The sequence below is a fragment of the Nannobrachium achirus genome (assembly GCF_963921795.1).
Source record: "Nannobrachium achirus genome assembly, chromosome: 8".
Taxonomy (NCBI): Eukaryota; Metazoa; Chordata; class Actinopteri; order Myctophiformes; family Myctophidae; genus Nannobrachium; species Nannobrachium achirus.
Genome location: NC_137817.1, coordinates 30,481,696 through 30,507,962, shown reverse-complemented (window position 1 = coordinate 30,507,962; position 26,267 = coordinate 30,481,696). Strand labels below are relative to the sequence as shown.

The 26,267-nt window shown below is 40.8% G+C and overlaps 2 protein-coding genes across 4 annotated transcripts; one reads left to right on the top strand and one right to left on the bottom strand.

The window, feature by feature from the left end:
* The first annotated feature begins 4,679 nt into the window (after nucleotides 1–4,679).
* On the top strand, nucleotides 4,680–9,211 carry mrpl28 (mitochondrial ribosomal protein L28). The gene is made up of 6 exons (XM_080731500.1): nucleotides 4,680–4,796; nucleotides 6,735–7,047; nucleotides 7,443–7,595; nucleotides 7,922–8,056; nucleotides 8,467–8,553; nucleotides 8,786–9,211. Exons 2-6 carry the CDS (start codon nucleotides 6,763–6,765, stop codon nucleotides 8,879–8,881), a joined length of 756 nt encoding a protein of 251 aa, XP_080587626.1. The 5' UTR covers nucleotides 4,680–4,796; nucleotides 6,735–6,762; the 3' UTR covers nucleotides 8,882–9,211.
* Nucleotides 9,212–12,574: 3,363 nt separating this feature from the next.
* On the bottom strand, nucleotides 12,575–25,002 carry relb (v-rel avian reticuloendotheliosis viral oncogene homolog B). Of its 3 annotated transcripts, none has more exons than XM_080731050.1 (11): nucleotides 24,691–25,002; nucleotides 24,434–24,454; nucleotides 23,676–23,890; nucleotides 21,754–22,065; nucleotides 20,345–20,508; nucleotides 19,472–19,563; nucleotides 19,213–19,344; nucleotides 16,384–16,488; nucleotides 14,613–14,828; nucleotides 14,271–14,342; nucleotides 12,575–13,820 (listed from the first exon to the last, which is right to left on the bottom strand). In XM_080731050.1, exons 1-11 carry the CDS (start codon nucleotides 24,725–24,727, stop codon nucleotides 13,363–13,365), a joined length of 1,824 nt encoding a protein of 607 aa, XP_080587176.1. In that variant the 5' UTR covers nucleotides 24,728–25,002; the 3' UTR covers nucleotides 12,575–13,362. The 3 variants fall into 3 exon arrangements, with proteins under 3 accessions (XP_080587176.1, XP_080587177.1, XP_080587178.1); XM_080731051.1 differs by having other exon boundaries at nucleotides 21,754–22,044; XM_080731052.1 differs by lacking the exons at nucleotides 24,434–24,454; nucleotides 24,691–25,002 and having other exon boundaries at nucleotides 21,754–23,161; nucleotides 23,676–23,773.
* Between the last annotated feature and the right edge of the window lie 1,265 nt (nucleotides 25,003–26,267).

The following is a 26,267-nucleotide window of genomic DNA, read 5'->3' as shown; positions in this document are numbered from 1 at the left end:
CTGATTAAAGAAAATGCTTTAAAGTGTTTCAATTGACCCGCGAAATGGGTTATTGTATATATGTAATATTGCATTAATTGTTTATCTGTTCATGAGGTATTCTTTATCCTGAAAAATCCAAACGGCTGATTTGTCCTCAGACAAATAAGTCGGTGTGTCTAAAAACGTTGTTAATGCACTTTGGCTTTGTAGGATTGCATAAAAGAAAATATAACTTTTGGACCGTGCTACTGTGTACACTGAAAGTTAGGATTGGATTGAATTTACATATGAATCTTATTGGGCCTCAATCATCTGTATCGTCTAAAATAATTTGAACCTTTTAAAAACTATAGGCTATACTTTGTTGTATGTCAAATGGACGACCAATAAGGTCACAGGCTGTGAGCTTGTAGATCTGCTATTTTTGCTGAATGTTCATTGATTATTTATTTTTTTGTATAATGTTCACATATTATGATATGCCAAGAATAGGGATGCTAGGGTTCATGTGGTTATATAGATTGCTTGCTACCATGTAGTTATCATGTGTTGTGCCTTGGATGTGGACAGTTGAGCCATATCTTTTGTGATTTTTTGTTTGTTTTTTGTAGTATTGTAATAACACTCTTTAACAATCCGCTGTGTACTTTGGTGCCAGCTGTTGTTGTCATAGAGCCGCAGTCCACCTCTGGTCATTGCTATTAATTTTACTTGTCAGTCTGTGTGTTTGCATTTAGTGTTTGACACACGTTTCCGATTCCGAGCATCCATACGCGTGCTTGTTCACGAGTAGGCCTATGTGTGCGTGTGAATGTGTGTGCATTTCTGTGCCCAAATCTGCAAACGGAAAGATGATGGTCTATTCTCAGGTATTCTTCTGAATTCTATTCTCAAAGTGAAAAATTTGATTTTCTTCATTTGACACAAATTACTCAACGTAAATCAAAGTTATTTTCACACGCCTCAAGACATGACCTCAAAAGAATGGAAATATAAAGATTTTATTTTCATTTTGGAATGGGAACTTAAGCAGTGTCCAGATGTGTAGACCTTTGGCAAATCTCAATAATCAGGTATAGGCCTAAAGGAAACAACAATGAGGTTATTTTAATTATGTATGGCATTGTCACATACATTAACAATCAGAATGTACATTTTATTTTCTTGGATTATTTTTGTAAAATGTAAAGAGTATCTTTTAAATTATATACAAAAAATAAAACAGTTTTATCATCAGATCCAATGTTATGTTGACAGTCTGTACGTATTCATTCATATTATTTAACTAGATTAGACATTTATATTCATTGAGTCTGCATACAGTGCATAGTATCCATCCATATGTTTAATGTAGATATACCACTAGGCCTACATAATACTGTAACGTTTAGCGGACTGAGTGAGGCAGCTCGCACCCTACTGGGACGCGAACCTTGGTCCCTCACTCAGCAGACAAGGCAAGCAACCCGCAATGCCAAGAAGGCTAGCTCACTCGGCGGAGCGAGTTACGGCCTGATCTCTTGCAGGGTTGTTACAGTAGGCCTACATACAGACAAATAAAAGACAACTTAAAGAAAGTAACTCCTTGAACGTATGATGTCGGCCACCATGAGCCATTAGAACACTCTTCAACGCACCGCAGATTAGTCAGCCAACACCCCTGTGTGACGCAGGGGTCTGACACAGGGGGCCAGTTGTCCGGATTTAAAAAAATCACACCCGTGTGAACTGAGCGGTGGTTGTGGGGGGGGTGTGTGTGTGTGTGTGTGTGTGTGTGTGTGTGTGTGTGTGTGTGTGTGTATTGCAGTTGATGCTCAGGGCAGGCTAGACTCAACAGCACCTCTCTGGTCACCCAGGGTACTCAGGCTACACCAGAGGCTACATACAGACAGACACACATACACACACGGCCACGCTATGGAGACGGTGTGACCACCGCTCAATGAAGCAAACACGGAACTAAAAGTTCCTTTGATTGGCCGCTAGTTGCGCTGTTCTGGTACCAAAAGCAACATGTTCTCCATAGGATTCCATTAATTTCCCCCGAACTTTTACATTTGATTTTCTTACCTTAATGATTGATTATAATTACATCTAAAGATGCTTCTCCTTCATTCACGTTTGGTGAATGTAATGTAGCCTTGGCCAAGAAGAATGCTGGGATGGTACCATCTCGAATGCTATTGGCTGCCAACGTGCAACTGCAGGGATATGGGACATTGTCTTGAGCTTGCCGAAATTAAAGCACACGAAGAATAATCATCACAAGCCCATATGATCACAAGCCCTTCCTACAGCATACCCTTCTAAAATATCAAATATAACATAAATTGGACCATATTTTCCCAAAATGCATATCATGGTGATTGAAACGAGGCTTTAAACTAGTGACAGGAACCATAAAGTATTTATGACAATGTTTATTAAGGTAAGAAAATCAAATGTATGTTTGGGCACTTTGGGGGAAATGGATGGAATCCTACGGAGAACATGTGCTTCTGGTGCCAGAACAGCGAAACTAGCAACGTATCATAGGAAGTTTCAGTTCTGTGTTGCTTCATTTTAAAACGGAACAACTACACCCCTGGGATTACCACAATCACATCACCAGAGGCAGCTCCACTAATGTTCAACCTAGATTTAACACTATAAAAGGCTCTATTTCAACGCCCTTCCGCAGGCGGCAGGCCATAGAAGGAGTGTAAATCCTATAGCCTCCTTCAAAATTGGTCTGACGGCTGCTACTCGAGACTTGTAAATAGACTATTTCAGGCAGCCTCTGGGACTGGGTAAAAGTTGATGTCAATGATCTTGTTTAGGTTCTTGACAATGACCTTGGTGACTTGTGCCAGCTTTTTAAGGTCAAAGGTCCTTTCAGGGGTGACAACCGTGACATACATGTTGAGTGCGATTGACGCAAGGTTACACACAGCCACCTCATCCTCACTGGTGTACTCCACAATGTCTGTGCAAAGGTTGCTGCATTTGATGGTACCCAGATTCTGCTGGTTGCTCTTCCTATTGCAGGCATCCTTGTAGAGCATGTATGGCGTACCCGTTTCCGTCTGGGACTCAATGATGGCATGCCACACTTGCTGAGACATACAGCTTCTCAAACTCCTCCCCCCAGCACTCATCCAGCCCAGGGCAGTCACCGGGGCACATCAAAGACCAGTCTTGGTTGCTCTCCACTCTCTTCATAAAGAGGTCAGGGATCCACATGCCATAGAACAGATCTCTGGCCCTCTGCTCCTCTTTCCCAGTATTCTTCTTCAACTCCAAGAAATCAAACACATCAAAATGCCATGGCTCCAGGTACATAGCAAAGGCCCCAGGTCTCTTGTTACCACCCTGATCAACATAGTGTGCTGTATTGTTGTACACTCTAAGCTTAGGGACTAGCCCATTGGAATACCGTTTGTTCCGGCAATGTAGCTTCCCGTTGATCTGATGCAGCTAACTGCCACTCCAATGCCACAATGCCTCTCACTCTTTTGTAATTGATAGTATCCTATGCAAGGTAGGCCTACTCTGTTCTATCCATCTGTCTTTCAATGTTATATATGAGCTACATAAAGTGGTTCCTGTGTAAATATTAAGCCGTAGAGCTTACTACTCGCCTTTTAGTTGATCTTGTAAGTGATTTGTGCTGATTTGAAACTGTACTTTTTCCTATTGCAAACTTCTAATACATTCTTCAATCAATCAATCAATCAATCAATCAATCAATCAAGTATCTCAAGACTGTCCACCATTCTCTCTGTCTGTAGCTCCTTTTTAGATCCTCAATAAAATGATGTAGTGTGTACATGGAAAAGCAAATGATTGTAAAACAGCCTGTGATATGTCTTCTTTTATATTCCTGAACCGATTAGACAAAGGTCTCAGTCGTTCATAATTCGTGTTTGTTCATGAGCTGTTCCAGGCGGTTCCAGGCGGCTCAATTCCGGTGCGAGTTTTGGCGCATCCCCGAAGTCACGTGACGTACCTTCCTTGCCACTCTAGCCAATAGCAATCGGGTATTTTGCATATTGGACTTCCGGGTATCTTTAAGAGGATTTTGTTTTTATTTGTGGAAAATATAAACATATGGGGCTTTTTTGACCTATATCTTTGTTTTATGTCATATTTTCATTGTGTATTAGTAAATTAATGTTTTTGAAAAAAATAAAAATAAACCGCGAGTGAAAACTATTGGCATTAGCCACCCTTTATATATCCCAGGCGCGCGTTCCTTCAAATGCCCGGATGAGCCTCGGTGGTCCGGGGTGCAGGCTTCAAACCTGTAGCTGCTTAGCGGCAGAGTGGTTCAATTCCACCTTTCGGGCGACACGACACGTACCTTGACCAGAAGTAGATTATATATTTGGGATGGTAAAGTTATTGTGCTCGAGAAAGCTATACATTCAAATTCCGAAACAAGTCTTCCGAAATCGCAAAACTGTAAGCTACAGAATTATGTTGGGTGGTCTAATTGGGCACTTTATGAAATATACTCAGACCCACACAATTTATAATTATACCACGCGATAAGATAAAAGAAGAGAAGATCAAAATCACGACTGCCTATAAAATCATACCATGATTTTTAGTAACCTTGCGTCAACATTCTTTCAACTGGAACCGGGTAAGGCGTTTGTGTAAGCCAATCAGCCCTAAGAACTTCCTTTCTGTTATCCAATCATTCTCCTGCAGACAGACACATTGCGGAAACGAAGTTTGCGGTGTGCTGCTGTGACTGTGATGGTGTCCTTGGTTGTGAGCTATCGTGGGACAATAATACAGTTTATACTATCCCAAACCCCATATTATTGGTAAGATACACTTTTGTATTTTGTATTATTCATACATATAATAAAGACAAACATTGTGGCACGTCTTTCTATAAACTAGCTTCCAATTGGGTTATTGGATGATGTTAGCCCCCTGGCTACTTTAACAATAACATGCATTGCTGTTTTAGAGTTAAACACAGTAGACAGTATTATAATGTTATCCAATCCAAGTATAGTCAATACAATAGAAATGTAGTACAGTACAAGTACAGTTAAACACACTGCCTAAAAGGAACATCCCAAATAAGACCTTTTATGCTCTTTGATGTTTTGCAATGCATATTATTGTATATTTTAGTTTGTCTTTAAATGTATCGATTATGTGAATACACAAGAACAAGACCGCAAGGGAAATAAGCCATTGTTGTTGTTTTTTTTGTGCTATCCTTTTGTAAAAGTATAATCAATCAATCAATCAATCAATGGGCACCTCATGCAAAATGTACTATTTTGTAATAATAATGTAAATTAGGCTATACATGATTTGAAGTGAACATGGCATGGTACATCATTATCAGACTTAAATTTACCCTTCAACTTTTGTGCCCAAAATGATTGGATTGTCAAAGTGTAACTGTCAAATGTTCCAAATATTTGATTTTTTAATGATTGTGCAGTGTGCACCGCCCATATAATATGGGGACCGTCCGCCCAATAGACTCTACACTCGTCTCGGCATGTGTATTGCCATGGACGGTGTGATGTGGGAAGTGTGGGAACTGGGAAGTATTTAGTTTGGTTGTCAAACTATAGTACTTGTCCGACTTTATTCTTTCCATCTTTGCGGATACACTTAATTATGCCGCGCTACTCCTCCCACAGCAGGCACTTGGGACATATCTTGTCAAGTCGACCGGCTTTATCGGGACTTGTCTGGATGCATTTTTGCTAAGAGATGAGCAATATTGTTTAATTTATTCGTGAATTAATTTTCTCCATTGACTTGAATGGAAAAATGCAAAAATTAAACTTTGACCAAATATGGAGATGACTGACATCATAGATGCCTGCCCAGGGGCCTCATACTGGGGTTTTCTTGGGGCCTCCTGGTGCCTAAGCACGGCCCCGTCTGACGTCATAGACCACATGAGACTGACACAGTATTTGTCATTCCAAGATATGGGCTTAATATTGATGACATCAGGGATCTCCATATATGGGCATAAAAGGGACAAGGACAGAATGGTTAGAACCGCTCAAATAGGGACAAGGACTGACAACTTACAAGTACTTGCACCAGAAGAGCGTGCAAGTACTGCTGGGTATGTATGGCGGAGTCCTTCTTTGTTTAAGCCCATAGCCCAATCAGGGACCCGGACCAGCATTGTTGGCAACGTCATCATTAATAGCCAATAAGGGACCAGCTTACCTGGTGATGCCAGTGGTGATGTGACTGTCATCGCCAGTGGTGAACCCAGTGGTGAGCGCACGCACACAAGACGCAAGTTGGCACTTCGACAGAGTGCAGTTCTAGTTTAGATCTGCAGTGGTACCAAAATATTGCAAAATCCTTAGATCCCCATATAATGTATGGACATTAGTACTTTGATGTCATCAGTATTGTACTGACATCATAGTCTGGCCTGAACTTAATATTTGGGCCTATGATTTGGGCATGCCATCATGGTGAACACTCCATATATGGGCATAAAAGGGACAAAGTGTCCCTCGACAATGGCCCCTTGCCCCCATGGATCACATGCGCAAATCAGTATTGTTAGGCAACGGTTTTGGTTGTGTCCACCTCTCCATCTATGGGCATGTTATGTTTGAATATATGGGCATGTTGATGTTACACTAGTGACGTCCAAGGAATTTTTAAATAAATAGAAATAGATTTTAAATTTGAATTGAGTGGCCATCTGTGTGTAATAGTCCATATTTATCCTTGACTCTCACAATTTCCCTTCCATGTAGATTTATACTTTGCTTGGAACCGTCTACCATGCCTCTTCATAAATATCCTCCAAAGATCTGGGGGGCTCTTAAATTGACAGAGGGCATCTATGCTCGTCTTCCCAAACATTACCTCAAATCATTGGAGAAGAAAGATCCCACCCCAGTCCACTGGAGGCCCCTGGGTATCAAGTACATCCCTCATCCGGTGACAGGGAAGAAGAAGCGAGTACAGGATGTCCCCATCCAAATCTACTACCCCCCAGAGACCCATGATGGACTATGGGGAGGAGAAGGATGGGTAGCAGGGTGGAGATATGCCAACAATGACAAAGTGAGTTGATAGACAAAGGACTTTTCTCTCCTTACAGTTTTGATTCTTGTCTAGCTTAGTATCCGTAACATTCCTGATATTCATTCCCCTCTTTGATGTTACACGCGTGGTGTTAAAGAACCCATTTGTTTGTTTAGCCATTTGTAAGACATAATAGACATAATACATTAATATAGCTGCTTTACTCCATACAAAAACTCTACATACTGTATTTATTTTGTGTGTGTAATAAATAACACACACTACATCACACACACACGCATACATACACATACACACACATATATACTGTATATAGTATATAAAGGTAATCTCCTTTATTTGCTTTATTTGCTTTAAAGATCGTTGTCATTGACAATAGAACACATCAGTATTGAATTGGCCTCTCTTCACAGATGTCTACCCGTGTCCGGAAGACGTGGAAACCAAAGTTGTTTAGAAGAGAGCTGTACAGTGAGATCCTCGACCACAAGTTCACCATCACAGTCACGTTACGAACCCTGGACCTAGTCGACGCAGTCTATGGATTTGATTTCTACATCCTGAAAGTAAGAGACAGCTTATTTGAAAATATTTAATAGATTTTTATAATCAACTACATTATTTAGTTTGATTTACCTTGTCAGACAATGGTGTCATGCAAATATAGCCGATCTACATGCTCACAACGCATCACTTTGTGAAATGTTCTGAGCTTCGATCGACTATTTTATTAAAATCAATTGTTTGTTATAATCGATAAATTCAATTAGTTGCTAATCCTGATACTGTCTCAAAGCGCCTAGACATTTTTATATCACAATGACATATAACCCCTGCGAGCACAGTTTATAATAGTACTTGTGTTCCCTTTCTCATGTCCGTTCTTCATTAGACACCAAAGGAAGACTTGAGCTCAAAGCTGGGGATGGACCTGAAGCGGGCGATGCTGCTGCGCCTGGCTCGCAAAGACACAGAGCTGTACCCCGATGACCCTGGCAAGAGAGACAAGGTCTACAGCAAGTATAAGGTACAGTAGGAAAGTTTGATTTCAACTTGATGTCTTGAACCCTATATACTCTACATCAAATCTCTATACTGGAAAGTAGCCAGTTGCATTGTGAGCTTGTAGATCTGCTATTTCCACCAAATGTTCACCCCAGAATAAACACTCCAGAGTTCATGTGATTAAGTCATTGCTAATTCTTAAATCTTTTTGGAACTGACAGATTTAAGCATCGCTTTACTAGCTTGGAAATCAGTTATTGTCAGCAAGTGACACCATTGTGCAATAGGATATAAATTAACATTTAGCTTTGCCTAAAGTTTTACCTAATGCTCTGTTCTGTAATATATGACAGCAAAACGTGTATGAGGAATAAATGAATCTCAGATCATGTTATATCTTTTCTCCCTGCCAATGCTCATTGTTCTGAGCAGGAGTTTGTGATCCCAGAGGAGGAGGCAGAATGGGTCGGTCTGAGTCTGGATGAGGCTGTGGAGAAACAGAGACAGCTGGAGCACAAGGTAAAGAAATACTTATACACACACTTAAGTGACTTGCACACATACAGTACGTCCATACATGGCCAATACATGATGTGCAGTTCATTTATACCCTGTATATTGCATAAATGTTTTTTGAAACTTTGTTTGTAAACCTGCCTCCATGTATGTTCTATGTTTATTTTGCTGTGTGTTTTTCTTCTTTAAAAAAAATGTATTTTAACTTGGTTTTGTTATGGATGTTGTCTCTCAGGAGCCGGAGCCTTTGTTTAAGGGCTTAGTGGACAGCCTGGTGAAAGAGTTAGCCATCCAGAAGCTCTCTGAGCCCCAGCTGATAGAGAAGAAATAACTGCAAGGACCATACAGACAAAACACATTGCCCAACAAGACAAATGATGTGTTGAGCATCTGACGGGAGGCGTTGTATCCCCTTCTGTTGTTGTGAGAGAGTTGAAATTGACATTGGACTGGACGCATTTATTTATTTTTGGTTCAGTTGTTTGTTAACATGAAGTTGTCCACATTTTCATAACTTGATGTTATGAAACAAAAGTTGGCAGACATATTTTCGCAACCCATTTCAATGTGGATCTATCTTCGTTATGTAAATATTACCCAAATGATGTTGAAAAGCCTGTGTTTCTAAGGAATAAATGTATTCTTATTTCTTAAACCCTCAGACAGTGATAAATAGAGCTGTTTTTCAAAACAAATTCCAATTGATCAAGTGTGAGATGGAAGGGCCTTTGTTGGGAATGAGCGTTACATGTAAAATATCCAGTACCATAAAAGTACAATTTATTTGCCCAGCAGGTGGAGGTGTTTACCACAAAATTATATTTCCCCCATTATTTGTTTATTATGTAGGCCTTAGTACTAATTGTGTGTGTGTGTGTGTGTGTGCGTGCGTGCGTGCGTGTGTGTGCAAGTCTTTTCATTTTATTAAAAGTATTTGTCAATTAGTACGGAGGAGAGATCCTCCGTACTAATTGACAAATACTTTTAATATGTCATATATATTACATTACATATATATTTAACATAGTATATTATTATATTCTAACATAGTATATTATTATATTATTATGAGTGTCACATTATTGGGCTAATAATTTAGACCTATTTGATCCCGCAGCGGAAATGTAGTTTTCAGCTTCACCCAGCTGATTCCTGTCTAAGTAGTCAGACTTGAGTGCATAGGGACTAAGGGGAGGTCTTGCTCAGGGACACCTCAACACATTGAACCATAGAGTTACACTGTTACAGTATAGGCTAAAACCTGGGACCTTCTCTTTCCATGGTGGCCTCTCTCTCCCCATTCAGTTATGGATAGCTCATTTTGAAGAGACGCATGCACCACCTCACACTCATTCTCTTTAAGGTAGCCTACCGCATACAATATATGATACATGATTCTGTGATACTGGCATGTTACATGTACAGTAGGCCTAGTGTGTAACAAACCGATATATGTGAGTTGGACAACATAGCAAACAGCCTTTTTTGGAATTTAGGCCAATGGAAAAAATGAAATCATTGTACTGTAGCTGATGATACTTTCAGTTTAACACTTCTCATCTCTGGTTGTACAGCTTTGGTACATGGGGAATCCCGGAACTCCCGTGGTGGGTGCACCAATATTGACAATCCACCTTTTGGAGCTGTGTGAAGCACAGGCTCCCTATACGTGGCCGTGTGGGTCTGTCTGTGTGTCTGTCTGTGTGTCTGTATGTAGCCTGAACTTCCTAAACTTCGGCACGCTACTAGTCCCACAGTTTTGCCACCACACACTCGCGCCATATGTCAAATCGACCGGCTTACTCGGGAATCGTGGGCTAGTAACTTGCTAAGAGAAAGGTTCAATAGTTTAATTGATATTAATTTATTAGTGAATTAATTTTCCCCATTGACTTATAATGGGAATCGCAAAAACTCACATTCAATTATTTGTCTCTCGCAAACCATAGGGGCTAGAGTTTCAAGACTTGGAGAGGAGGTTCATAATGATTTCAAGGATTAAATAAAAAATAATTGTGTCATTTGGCCGCATGGTGGCGCCATAACACCCCACTTTACGTTTTGGCCTGTAACTCTTGAACCGTAGGTCGGAAAATTAAAAATATTTTTTCCCTGGATTCCTTGGGTCATGACGCATCTCCCCATATAGGCCACGCCCATTTGCGCCATGATAGATTTTCCGCCATCTTGAATTTTCTCCAAAACACCCTTTTTCCTCCTTTTCCTACATATTTTCTTCAAATGTCACAAAAATCGGTACACATGATCCACACACACACACACACACACACACACACACACACACACACACACACACAGCTCCACTTCACACGGGTGTGATTTTTTTAACTTTGATTCTGCCCTTATGGATATGGTGTTGATTGATTTGGAACTGGAAACATTTCTCGGAGCAGGTCTCCGCCAGGCCAGGTAGCTTACTGTGGTACTTTCTATGACGTTAGTGTCATGTGAAGTTCGTCTCGTGCTCATTTGGACACTCATACAGACATGGGGACCTACACACAAAGCCAGACGTAGGAGCGGTTCGCACCGCTCAAAAATGAAACACTGTGGAAAATATGTCCGGTGCCTCCTGCACCACAGAGGCATGGAAGATGTTTGTGACAATTAAATGCTTAGCTCCATAGGATTTAGATACTGTAGGCCTATAGACAGAGATGGGCATATAACACAAAGCTATAACACTTTCTGTAATTACGATTATCTGATTATGTTCACCTGATATCTGTAGCAGGGGATGTGTTTTAACCTTACCTGAAACCTGAAAAGGTGCAGAGCATGCATATCCACTCACTAAAAAAACAGGTGCTGGGCTGAGGTCAGAATGCAAAAAGAATAAAGTCTGCACCTGGTCTGCACACTGGGTCATGCTCCAAAGCTTAAACATTGTTAAGCTGTGGGGCATGACCCAGTGTGCGGACTTTAACTGAAAAGGTGGACATGTCTAGTCAAGAACTAGCAGCTGGTTTTGGTGTTATCGCTTTACAGGAAATAATGGCTACCAGTCTATGTACACTGTACAGTATGATAGATAAAGATGTTTGGCAGTCTGCCCAGTGTGGAGTTTCCCTGTGGCTTTTTGGCTATTATTTTCAGTGATGACCAACAGTGACAGACAAAGCCAGCATAGTTCAACAGAAGTCACATTTAAATATTGAAATAAAGTGTGTAACTTTAAACATTTAGCTGTGAAAGATTGATTACAGCTTGAGAAATTACCATTTAATATAACGTTTTCATTTATTATTTTTTTCAATGGAGAGGTTTCTATTAAGTTTATCAATGCAAAACCTTGACTCTTGCTGATATAGTTTTCCAAACTACAACAATAGCAGAAAAATAATGGTTATGGGACCTTAATTTGTGAAAGCTTGAGATTATATAACTTGCATTTCAAATGTGGTACAGGCAGGCAAATTATGATTATTGAAATGTTCTTTACAATCACAAGCAGCAAGCATGAAATCTAAGATTTTCTTGATACAAAGTACGGTACCTTGTCAGCTATCATGAGTGATAACATAGGAATGTGTGTAGGATGGAATGACTCGCAGGAAGCTAAAAATAGCCACATTAAAAACTATAGTGTCTGCACCACAACCTTTGGACTTTGACAATGTTTGTCAACCTGGACACTTATTTCCTTGTTTTATTTAGGTTTTATGGTTGTTGTTTCTTGCCTGGTTTAAGTTTACTTATTTAGTTCTGTAACTGTGTTTAGTACAAAGTTTTTCAGTAACACCAATTTAGTGGTGGAAAATAACTAAATACAATTACTCAAGAACTGTACAATTTCTAGGTATTTATTATTGTACTTTTACTCCATTACAATTATTTGAAAACATTTGTTCAAAATGATAGACTATGTCCTCAAAGGAATATAGTATTCAAGTAACTTTTATATATATATTTTTCTCATTCCAGCAGACCCAATAATATGATAATGATCAAAGGTTGAGTCAATTTTATTTTACTTTTTAATGGTAGTGACAGCAATCACAGTGCTACTGAGAGGGGCTGGAAGTGCACACATGTGCATCATATAGGCCTCTCTCTGCCTGGTTAGCTCACAGAAAGAAAGAAAAAGAAGGGAGAAAAAAGCAACAAGGAATAGACAGTGCAAAGAATGAGAAGAATATGAGGATTGATGGTGAATGGATGAATTAAATATCAAACAAGTCAAAGGTATGGCAGTCATATCAACAAATAGAGATACTGTAACAGACAAGAACCATGTATTATGGATAAGAAAATACAACTTTTTAGGCTTTTGATGTTTGTTAAACATGGATCTTTTTCTTCACTTTTAATTGTCTTCCTCAAAAGGAAAGTCAGTCCTTTTCCCAGACATGTTTAATTGAACATCTATGCATACGTACATTTTGTTCTACTCTCACCAATGAGACTCAGGTGCAGCATTGCACAGAGAAGGATTCTATTGCCACGTTAAATAGAGAAGTTCAAGGTTTCCCTTTTCAGTGTCCATGGCTACATGCCATCTTTGAGTGCTAACCTCGAATGGCTTTTACACTTTAGGTTTAAGCTAATGCTAGTAGCATGATGATATGTTCACTCATAGGCCTAGAGAGAGAAAGAGAGAGACATAGATAGCTAGCCTCGACTGTCAGCGATAGGGGGCTGGGAGGGCAGACATTTTACAATGCTAATTTGCAGATGGTCCCCAAAGCCTTGACCAGCAAGGCTGCAAGCTCATCATTTTAAGTCCATGAAGTAAAAGGATTCAGTTTTCAGGATTCAGTTGTTCAATGTATTATATAATTCATCCCTTTCTCATTGGTCCTCTTCAATCTTCACTTGAAGCATGTTGGACGGGCTATCCTGTGGAAGGTTCTCAGTCTGTGCCTGGCTTTCACTGACCAGGTGGCTAAACGTTAAGTCATTATACTGGGAGAAGTCCTGCGCGTATGGCCCAAGGTTTGGATTAAAGTTAGCAAAGTTGGAGCTGGCATCAGGCCCCTGGTCAAAGCTATGGAACATCGATGTGGTCAAATTTGGATCAGACAGCATGGCCTGAAGTGCGGGAATCTCCAGAAGCTGATTGATGAGGGTTAGCTCATTATTGCCATCATAGGTCTGGTTGGGGAATATATTGTCAAGTGCACTGTAGTTATTGTCCACCACAGCAGAGGCAGGGGAAGGCCTCTCCTCTGGTACGAGCATGGGCTGCTCAGTCACAGGGAAGTGGAAGAACTGGGAGGTGGACGGCTCTACTGTGGCAGGACTTTGGGCTATGGGAGAAGAAAGCATCGGTGTAAGCATCCCTGAACACAATGTTATGGAAATCAGGAATATGTTTTATTTTAGTATTATTACATTTATTTTCTTTTTTACATAATACTATAGATACATGTTTAGAAACAACGGCAAGTTGTGGGATTTATAAGCATCCTCTAAGCTACAGTGAAGCCTAAAGTTCACTGGAGAAATCACGAAACACTTATTTTGTTTATCTATTGAAGATCAAAACATTTTCTTACATCTAAACTCCAGACATGTAATCTTTTTTTTTTTAGAGATACTTTTGAATAAGACGTTTTATGATAATTTAAGTTCTAGACAAAGTCTGAGGCATTCAAAGGTACTTGCCTCATGGTGTCCAATTGGAACCCCATGTTTTGCAACACACATGGATTAATTTGTGAAGGATTACTAGGGAAAGAAAGGGAATGATGCCTTACCTGCCACACAAGGTCTCTCTGTCAAACTGATGTCAGTCTTTATCTTTCTCTTTCGCTTGACCTCATACGGATCTGAAATGGGATCAATATAGTCAATATTAATTTGGCCCATATATATATTGGCCGACTTTTTTGACGATATCGGGAGATGGCAGTTACTCAGCTGATGTGTCCCGGTCCCGATTTTACTATAATATAGTATAGAAGCATATATATATTAAAAAATAAATAAATTGAATCTTAACTAATAAATTACTGCCTTCTTAGGGTTAGGGTGCAATACACTAAGTGTCGTGAAATGAGTTGTCTTGGCCCTAAGAACTATTCTCCACAGTACTGTACCTGGGTTGTGGGGCAGGTACGTAAAGCTGATTGGTTCGCTGTCCATGCGGTCTGAGAGACGACGCAGGACAACGTTGACTTCAACCTCCTCAGTGATGTCCTGTTCCTGGTAGGGTGGGCTCTTGAACACAATGGCGATCTGCCGGTGCACGTCTGTCTGAGCAAACTCCCCCTTCGCCTCCCATGTACCTCGCTTGAAGATGATCTCAATGTCATCTGTAGGATCAGTGGGACAACGCACAACTTGACATCAAATATAATGATTCAAAAATAATTATGGGTAGGAAGAGGAAGAGCTGTTTTAGTATTGCTCCTGCCAACAGGAATATTTCTATTCCTTGGTCGCTAAATGCTAACTGCATCCCGATCTCAAGTGAAAAGCTCTAAACAGTAGGTGTTGCTGTCATGCTGATCGGTTCTGCTTAACATTTCTGCACTTTCACTGTCATACATTCTGATGGCGCGAAACCTGACGAAACTTATGAAGCGTTTCAAACACGTCCTTTCATGTGCAACTGACAAAAGGACTTAACTACCCACAAGACAGTGATTAAGCCAAAAGGGTGCTGAAATTAGTTTTTGGTTTTGCAATCAGGTCTCCCGTGTACAATATATGCCACTTAGAGATTTGAGATTTTCTTAATCAGAAAAAAAAAGATGTGACTCATCTGCTCCTCTCTTCAGTAATTACAAACATCCATCAATTGTTAATGTGAACATACTGTATACCAGACTTGTGTATGAATATGTACACCTAACTCATGACTTGCTTAGTGAAGGTTTTCATCAGACATTTGCATGTACGTGTATGTGCATCAGTGCATGTGTAGACTAGAGCTGACTGGCCTCTCTTCTAAATGTAGTTTCATTTTAAAACAAACAACGCTGGTTGGACATTTAATGTACACTAGTATTCGTCTATATTCACTGACCTATTTATTAAAAAGTGTTGTTCATTAATCGTAGTCGACGTAAAAGTTTGAAATAATCGTGATACTGATTTGAAGTCATATCACCTAGCCCATACCATAACTAGCTAGCCTCCACTGTCAGAGCCAAGCAAGTCCATAAGAGCGGTCAAATCGAGCTGAAACAATGCCCATATGGAGTCATACTGTACATCACAGACAAGTCATAGACTGCCAGGCTACATGAAGTCCGAGATCCAAGCAAGCTGTTATTAGACCCATCTGGTTTAAAGTATGACTAGAATTGATAGGGTCTGTCTGTGTGTGTATGTGTGTGTGTTTGTGTCTGTGTATTTGTAATCTTGCAAACTACTGGACAACAATCCATTCAAAAAATGTCTTGTGCACATTGCCAGTAGGCCAACCTATAGAATACATCCAATCTACACACATTGTTTTCACATTGTGTTTTATTTTGCAATCAATGGTGGCTGGTTTGGGCTTATACCGTGCCCAAATTTGGAGCCATACGCCACAGCTACGTCACAGACAACTGACGTTACTAGCTGGCCATATGAAGTTTGAGACCCACATTGGAACCACACCGTTCCACATGATTACAATTTTAAACTCCAAGTCTGTGCTATAATTTGACTCATTTTCTTGTATGTGGAACATAGGTATGACTTATTTATTGTATTTCTAAACGGCACTTTGCAATTTACAAACTATTATTATCAAAAACAAATGTTTGCTGTGTGATGAGAGGGCTTGGTGTTTCACTGTGTGTGTGTGTGTGTGTGTGTGTGTGTGTGTGTGTGTGTGTGTGTGTGTATATAGGTGTACACATGTGTCTTCCTCACCTTTCTGGACTTTGTCACATAACATGTAGATCTCGGTCTTGCCAGTACAGGGACCTTTATTGGAGTTTAGACAAGTGATCTTCAACTGAGATGTAGTAGTAGCCTCTGTAACAGAAAATACATGCATGTCAACTCCGATCGGTGGCGCACCGTGGATTGGAGAAGTATAAATCAAGTTGAGTGCAGCTGCTATTCCTGAATATCTCCATCTCTCTCTCTCTAATGGAGAGACCAAAAAGGGTTGGGCTGTGCAACTGTTGGCTATTGTTTTCCAGTAGCTACCATACCAACAACTAATCTGCGTGCTAGGCTACAACAGCGGTATTGGGTACGCATGCATGCAAGTCGGTACACGTGCAACTGTTAGTGTGCGTGATCCTGAAGAGAAAAAAAAAGAAAGCCGGACCACCACCAGTGCACCCCTGTATTAGAGCAGTGGTTCCCAAACTAAACAAAGGGGGTCCTCCTCAGATGATTAGCTTAATGTGCAACATTGTTTTCTCACTCAGTAACAGTAAACAAACCAACATACAGTAATAAGTGTATACAGGGTATCTACACATTTCTAAAGTGAAAATTTAAGGACTTTTAAGACCTTTTTAATTGCATTGTTGCTATTTTAACAATATTTATCCGTGGAACTGAGTAAAACTAAATCTAATGCTTGCAATTCTAAGTGCTCTTCAGGGCAGGGGGTCCCCAATTCAAATATGATTGTTTTGGAGGGTTGCGGCCTGAATAATTTGGGAACCGTTGAATTAGAGTAGCGATCTCTCTGTGGACACATTTCCGCCTTTGGAACCATTGAATTAGAGTAGCGATCTCTCTGTGGACACATTTCCGTCTTTGGTGTCTTGTCTTGTCTTGTCTTGTCTTGTCGTGTGTGTGTGTGTGTGTGTGTGTGTGTGTGTGTGTGTGTGTGTGTGTGTGTGTGTGTGTGTGTGTGTGTGTGTGTGTGTGTGTGTGTGTGTGTGTGTGGTCGTGTGGTCGTGTGTGTGTGTCTTGTCTTGTCGTGTGTGTGTGTGTGTGTGTGTGTGTGTGTGTGTGTGTGTGTGTGTGTGTGTGTGTGTGTCTTGTTGTGTGTGTGTGTGTGTGTGTGTGTGTGTGTGTGTGTGTGCAGTGTTGTACCCGAACGCGTTCAATGAACGATCGTTCATGAACACGTTCATATGTTGGGCGAACGTGAACTGAAAGTTCTTTGTTTTCGCTTGATGAACGATATTGTCGAACGCGTTCATTCTGACGCCCGTGAACGGCGTTCGTCAGCGTTCATCGGCCGGTCATGCGGCGGTCCGCGCCTCCGCGGTCGTCTGTCCTCTCGTCTCTCTTTTCATTCACATGCTCCAATAGCATGCACTGCACGCAGCTCCTCGCGAACGTTGATATGCGGTGCTATCTGCAGCTGGGTGCTTCATCACATGAAGCACTGTGAATCTCCTCCTCGTTACGTCTTGCAGTCGCAACTCGCAAGTAAAGCCTGACTATACTTTGTCGTATGTGTGTTGCATGGTGAAAATAGCTGATCTGCAAGCTCACAACGTGTCGCATCCACGAGACAACGCAAGCTTGTAGATCTGACAGCTATTTTATCCAACACGGAAACATGCTGTGCGCGAGGTTTAGAAACTTCTGCCTTCAGCCCTTCACAATAAGGGTGCAGGAAGACTGGGCACTGGGCACCTAAATATTGTGGGCACCTCAATGTTAAGTTGGATGAATTTATTGCTGTGTGTGGTTCTATATGGGCTGTGTCAATAATTTTGACAAATAATAGCTTGCAGCAACGTCTAAACATGCTTTTTTTTAATAGCCAAAAGTATAAAAATATTATGGTGAAAAAAAAACTAAAAAGAAGTTAGTTCATTTTGGGGAACTAATGTAGAATTAGTGAACTTTCCCAACACTGTGTGTGTGTGTGTGTGTGTGTGTGTGTGTGTGTGTGTGTGTGTGTGTGTGTGTGTGTGTGTGTGTGTGTGTGTGTGTGTGTGTGTGTGTGCGCACGCGCGCGCCCAACTGAACATTTTCTGTTGATTGTAGGCGACTTTCCAGTAGCCCCTCATGAAACTGACTTCTACACAAAACCAAAAGGACAAATTTATTTTCCATTCTCAATGGCAGCAGGCCCAGGCGCGGAACTACGTTAGGCGAGGACAGGCACTCGCATAACGACTGCCTCCCCTCGGCAAGGGAGTCTCTGTTTGATTGTAATTCTCCTGGATTTCACCTGGATTTGATATCAAACTCCAAAAACTCACCATAACACAGGAAATTACATCTACTATGTTCAAAATGTTGTGGGGGAGGACCAACCAGACCCCCGCTTAGGGTGTGAGGGAAGTGCATGCAATAATATTGATACAGATATTCACTTAAGTGAATGGTTATGTCTCAGGGCTAGGACTTACTCATAAAGACTGGCTGTGCCCGCGCCTGAGCAGGCCTAATAATATTTTTGCTTTTAGGCCATTTGCAATAATGCAACTGCAAGCCAAAGAGTAGTAAAGTGCAGTGAAGTGAGCTGTGTTATTCAGGAAACAAACATATTAGAGTGATTCCATTTGGGTCCATTTTAACGTTCTCAGAATTCAATTAGCATTGAGATGTTTTGTTTTGTTTTAGTAAAAAAACTAAAAGTGAGACAAGAGTCAAGTTGAAACAGGTCCTCGCTCCTCACGTCTCACAATGAGTATGGGGTTAGTGTTTCCTGGTGCCGATGGGATGTGTGTGTGTGTGTGTGTGTGTGTGTGTGTGTGTGTGTGTGTGTGTGTGTGTGTGTGTGTGTGTGTGTGTGTGTGTGTGTGTGTGTGTGTGTGTGGGCATGGCTCTTACTCTTGTCATAAATGGGGTTGGACACCACAGGGCTCAGCGAATCCTTCCTTCCGTCTTCCCACTCAAGATCACACTGGAAACACAGACGCACCACATTCATGTCCATGTCTTCTATGCTCTTAGAATGGCCGGCTGAGACACAAAGGGGACACCATACATGTCTGTTATAATACATTTCAGAATAAAACATATGTCAATTTGTGTAAGTATTATTAAAGTGAGTGTAATCTGTATGCGTGCATGTGAAGATTCATCTCACTTTTGAACGGGTCAATATTTTGGCTTCTTCTTTTCTCAAGGGAAGCATCCAATTCCTTCCTCCTCACACACTGGATACCCAAATTACCAAAGCTGCAAAAATATGTACATGAAGCAGTGATGTTACTAGGTTTTCAATGTAATGGGTCCCGGGACCCACAGGTGGTCATTCAAATGGGTCCCAGAAAAGTTTTATGAGTCCTCAATACAATGTTTTCGAGCGCTGTGAGCTTGTAGATCGGCTATTTTCAAAATGTTTGCCTATTTCTTATATTTATTTTACAATTTGGCTAATGTTTGAACTTAGAACTAGGATTTCTAAATACACTAGGCAGACAACCATTTAATTATATTTATATCACTGGGACCCCAATTTATATTAAATGTTAAAATACTAGAGTACAAATGGAACAGGTCCATTTGGTTCCATTTGATCACCGAGTTACAGACCCATAAAGTTCTATTTGGTTCCTAACTATCATTTATCTGGGGACCCCCTGGAACTCCCTCAAGGACCCAGGACCCCACTTTGAGAACCACTAGTGAAAATAGTTTTAGCTGTTCCAGGTTTAACTGATAATAAATCTTTACAGTGTTTATCTTACACAATACATTCAAAAACGAATTAAACTATCTAAACTAATATAGCAACTTAAGTAGAAGAAGTAAATTATTTTAACATGGACTCCAATGGAGGCGCATCCCCGGGACCCCAGGACCATGACATGAATGAGTCCCTGGGCGACTTGAATGAGTTTTTGATGCGGGATGCGCACGTAATGACATCACTGACATGAAGTTACACAAACACATATAACTAATAATAATATTACTATTAATATAATGAAGTAGAAGAAATGGATGTGTACTGTACCTGTGACGTCTTTCAGGGGGTTTAAAACTGACCACGCAAATTCCAGCACCTTCAGGACAGTCTTTACCCACAAGGCAATGGGGGTGAGGCCGGTACGGAATGTCTTTGGTCACCAAGGATACTGTGACTGTAACCTTCTTTATGTGCTCAATGGGGCCCTGAATCTGAAAAGGTGACATGGAAAACAATGAGACAGGAATTTTGTGTGAAGAGAGCACAAACTCCAGGATATAAAACATTAAACTGAGGCAGAAAGAAAACAAGTAGACGGTCGTTATCACCAACAAACTTATAGTCGGCATAATTTAAATTGGTTCTCATTGTCAATGTAGCTTGGAAATAGCCCAAAACTCCTACACACTACACTTTGTTGTCCAGAATACTACAGACTGTTCGTTGAATGAAGTCGGGAGATCGGTCGGTTGAAAGGTGTGAAAATGTTGCTCAACGCACCTCTCTCCACAACGCACAGTCGCCTACTAGTAGGCTATGGTGCTAAAAATATGGCTTGACATTCACTTTTCAACAACAAACACATGAATATGGGCATGCTTAAATCATTTAGAAATCCTAGCAATAAAGATGACCAATGCACAACATTGGGCTTACAGGACATAGGCACAAGGTTATATATATATATATATATATATATATATATATATATATATATATACACTATGAATTAGTAACATTATCCTTTAGCAAAGCTTTATAACTGTATTTTTCCAAACACGCTCATCACTTCATTAAGTTCATTAACATAAAGAGTTAAGTCCTATGACTTCAGGATATGAGCTACATCTGGAACTTTGATACATGCACCATAGCAGGAGAGGAGAGGAGCTCAGGATAAATGCATTTTCTGTTGACAATGAGGGTGAAAAAAATAAATCATAAAAGCCATCTCCTTTAAATAGATGTCCCTGGATAAGTGAATCATCGTTGAATGAGTTGAATCACTTTGAATCTTTGTGCTTATGAATGTTTTGTATGCATTTATGAATATTTAGTCAGTGGTGTTGTGGGTCTGTTATAAACCTTTATGTTAACCACAATTCAGATTGGGTTTGTAGGGACTTTCTCATTTCAATTTCATTCAATCCTTGTAAACCCACAATGTGTAAACTCCACCCATCCATACCTGCAGTCTCCAGTATAGTGAAACAAGAATCAAATAAATGTAGGGGGAATCCCCTTTTATCTGTGACTGATGACAAACCCCTTCCATGCCTTAGACATCCCAAACCGGTGAGTAAATACTGAAACGTGACAAAGCGAATCACCTACTCCTTTGCTGTAATATGCACACGAGTCCCTGAATCAATATGCCTGATTAATACTTGGTTACACACCAGTGTCACGCACTGACAATAGCAGAAGTATAACTAAGCAGCAGGACAGAACAATACCTCAATAGCAGGTTGCGTCTTTGTGCTCTCTGTACTGGATGCTCCCAGGATGCTGCCAGCAGATCGACCTTCACATTCATAGCGGAATCTCATTCCTCTCTCCTTGGGCTGCTCCACAATCACCAGATCAGGCTTCTCCAAGATCCACTCAAGTGGCTCTTTGTCATTCCGGGTGCAAGACGAGGGAGCTTCAGGGCTCTTGGAAGTCACCGAGTTGCGTCCTCGTCTGGATGGACCCTCGGTTCCTCGGTTGGGATGACCTGAGGCCATTTCCTTAGTGCAGGACGGCCGCTGAGGGAACGAGCAAGGTGGCTGTGGGGAAGCAACACAAATGCACACATTGTTGTTGACAAATTATGATTCTGCATGGACAAAATTGTTTAACAACAGGTATCAGTATTAATCAAAGAAAGCCAACAAATATTAAATAATGATCTGCCACGTGTGCCAAAAATAGCCGATCTTCAAGCCAACAACAGGTCTTGTGCGACGTGGTGTGAGCTTGTAAATCGGTTATTTTGGGGCAAAGAGATTTGGTATAGGGGAAAAGAAACTGTACTAGTACAGAGACAACTTTACTATCAAGTCTAGAGGATTTAAGTGGTTAATAACATAGTAATTAACGTACATTGTCAGAAAATGTCTAAATATCAGCACTATAGCAGTTGCTTGTAGCATTTCCATGCATGTACTTTTTACTTGTAGATATCATTTACCATGTGCATTCGACTCCAACTCACTGATAGAACTATGTGAATGCTGTTAGACCACAGACCACCATGTCTTCCGTTTCATTCCCAAGCAACAGTTTCGTTGTCTCACTGTCTCATACCCTCCTTCTTTTACTTTCACAATAACCGTCAAATGTTCTGTCCATTTTGGCAAAATACTTTTGATTCACCACATTGCACAAACAATTTCAAGAATCAGTTCTTAATATATAACATTAGACCTAACAAAACAAAATACTGTACGTTTAGTTAACAGCCTCTTTGAAAAACATGATCATCGACTCACCAAAAGAAAGGTAAACAAAAGAAAACAATGGAACAACGAAAAGGGGAAGAAGTGTGTCACCAGTGCTGTAGCCTCCCTCTGTTATCTTAAACTGGTTCACGATTCAGTCAAATGAGGCTGGAGAGAGCTGTGTGTGACGGTTGAGTGAGAGCTCATGTTTCAGACTGTGCTGGTAGCAGCAATGTGTGTGTGTGTGTGTGTGTGTGTGTGCTGTGATGTGCATATGTTTGTGTGAATGAGTCTATGAGGATGTGTGCGTTAGTCCGAAAACCAAACAAAAAGCTGGAGAGTGCCAAAGAGAACAGGAAACAGGAAGTTAACTCAGTGCGAATCGACCAATTGGGGGAGCCGGACTTCCAAAGAATTTAACCTTTCACCTCGGAGGGCTTGGCTAGAGAGAAGAAAAGGAGGGCAAAACGAAAGTAGGGATCACATTACAGCATTTTCCCAAGTCATCTTGTTCCTCCTCCATGTTGTGCCTCCTCCCTCAAACAAGATCTCAACATACAAGGGGGGGGTGTGTCAGTCTGACTGTTGACATTTATAACAAATTCCGGTTCTAAGAAACAGCATCAACAAATAATAGCCTCCACAGCAACCTCCTTTGTGATGATGATAGTAGTTGAATTTTAACCGGCTTTTATTTTATTTTAACTGGCTATACTGAGGTAAGGTTTATCTGTAAGAAGTGGCATAGTGGATATCGGTTTACAGTTTGCAACCGGCTATTCCTATGAGTGAACTAAACAAAATGATGGACTTAAGAGGGGATATAGCCTACTCGTGTGTGTAATTAACAAAAGTACGCCATGCAGTTCTTTTACACTAATGCCATAGAATATAAATATATTGAGTCAAGACGCAAAGGTTTAATAGGATAGCTTGGTTTCTAAGACTATGCTTACCCGGGAGGCGGTTCCTCTGGCAACCAGCACTGGCTGGGATGCAGGTGAAGTGCTCTGCCCATGTATTTTGTGATTCTGGTCCTGGGGTTGGCAGAGGATTCTGTGATTCTGGTCGTGGGGTGGGCAGAAGAGGTCTGTGGGTGGTGGAGGAGGTCCTGGAAGGCTGGAGTGTCTCTGAGACACTCTGTCCTCTGTGATCACCTCTTGGATGATGTCTGTATCGACAAAGGATAAAGGACTCAGAAGACTGTCCTACATTCAAATTCTCCAAATGTCCCCTGTGAGTAACCACATCCAGGCCATTGCACCAGGGGTCATCAATGTCCCTACACGGACAAATGTGGCAAAGACTTGGCATTGTCCGTGGTGGTTTTACACACCATTTTTATAATGTTCTTATTTTTTATCATAATACCCAATTAGCCTACTGAGTGTCAGTGTCTTCTTCAGAATTTGATTTACTATGACACCTTAGTAGTCCACTGGGACAGTGGTTCTCAAACTTTTTATTTGCAAGGAGGACCCTCATAATTCTGAGTGTACAAATGGTTTAGTTCCATTTGTATGCTCTCAGAGTTACAGACCTGTTTGGTATTAATTCAAGGCAATCTCTTTATGTCTTTCTAGTAAAATTATTGTCAACTGATTTTGTATGTATTTTGACAAAAATGTCCACAAGCCAACATGGTGATGACCCCTGCATTGCACATTTGAGCTACGATGAAGAGGTTAAAAAGACAGGTAGATAAATGTCTCACCTAGGTCTGCCATTTCGAATGCTGTAGCAGAGAAAGAAAGCATAATGTAGTATCAAGTCACAACACATCACAAAAAAGTCAAACTCTATAACACAAAACATTTAGATATAAAAAGGCAGGATTCACAGTAGAAATGATTGTCATGCTGTGATGACTGGAATGGGTGTCGGCACATTCTGTTAAGTCACGTGCTTTATGAGATATAGTTTTCTGTCGGCGTTTGCACACAAACATACAGCTTGAAGGTGAAAACCTACCCGAGGTAACGTTACCGTAAACGCTCATGTTTCTCATTGCATATAGGACGTCCTGGAACTCATCAGATGGACCATAAACGCTCGCGTCCCGTTTCTCCCACTGTTGTTACTGTGCTGTACCACTCCTATGGTAACGTGTCGTTTAGGTGAATTAGTCCTGTTCTTTTAGCTTCCTTGTTTGTAAAAAACAACAACTCTTTGAACGACTTGCCGAAAAAAGAACAGCATTATGTGGTGATGTTTGCGTCAAAGTGGGTAGTTCACCGATGTCAGCCATGCGTTGAAATCCCATGGACGTTTGTTTCGGTTGTGTGTGACTGAATGTGTCAGTTCCGACCGCACTTGATTCGTGAATTCGACTGGCTGGATCGTTAGGGTGTGGAATTCCCCTTACGTCATGAAACAAACGGGAAATCCCCCCCGGGCCAAAGTATGGCGACCTTGTCAATCAACTACAATATGCTTCATCACAATAGGTAAACAACAGGTGCTGTGCTAGAAAATAGTTTCATCATGATCCACAACCAGAATTAATTTTACTTTTACCCATTGACCGTTTGTTATGCAATGTGCTCAATACTTATTGTAATTTGTTTCCTCGTCACTGTCATAACTAAAATGCAAAACCCTAAAAATGTGTGCCTGTTGTCTAATTATTCGGTCAGTGTATCTATGGATAATTCTAGCGTTTACTTCTTCCAAAATTAGCTCGAAACAAACATTAATGCAGACTCGACTATTTCTCCTCATTGCATCATGTACCGTTACAGCGTGCACTGACTGACACGCTGTTGAGAGGCCTTGTCATATACTAGTCTAACGCCTATCTGTATAACTATATCCTCCGACTTCATGTGTTTTAGCCACAATTTATGTTGAGCTTGAGTTATAGAATGTATAGTGTTGTATTTTGACGTTGTGTTGTTACACCAAGTTACCTTCACATTACCTCATACAATACTGCCATCTACAGTTGAGATAAAATATAGCCAATTTCCCGGAAAAGCATACGTTTAGGGGAAGGACGAGTTCCCATAGTGGGAATTACAGCATTAAGACATAATCAGTGCAACTTTTGCACGTAGAGGGGGAAACGTAAAGGACAGTGTTTCTGTTAAGTACAAATGGCATCCTTCAGATTCAAAAACTAAAGGCCAGACAGACCACACCAAAACTAGTCGCAATTCTTGCAACAAAACATTTTTAAGGCCAGTCCTGCATGAGTCCACACCAATGCAACTCCTTGCAACTGCCCTTGGGGATAGGCCTAATGTTTGCATTGGTGTAGACTAGAGGGACAATCACACATTAGCTTAAGGGTCATCTTGGAGGCACAGGATAACCTTGACTGATAAATCATTACCCATCTATAATCTAGGACGGTAATCAGTCGAGAGCAATGTAGGTTAGTTTGGAAGGCTGCAGGAATGACCAATAAATAAGTTATTTATGAACATTTAAAAAATCCACACATGCACAGTTGCGCTATATGAATTTAAAGTGTATACAAATGTGACTACACTGTTACCCATTTCTTTTCACTGACACTACAGGGTTGCATTACCAGCTGGTTCTCT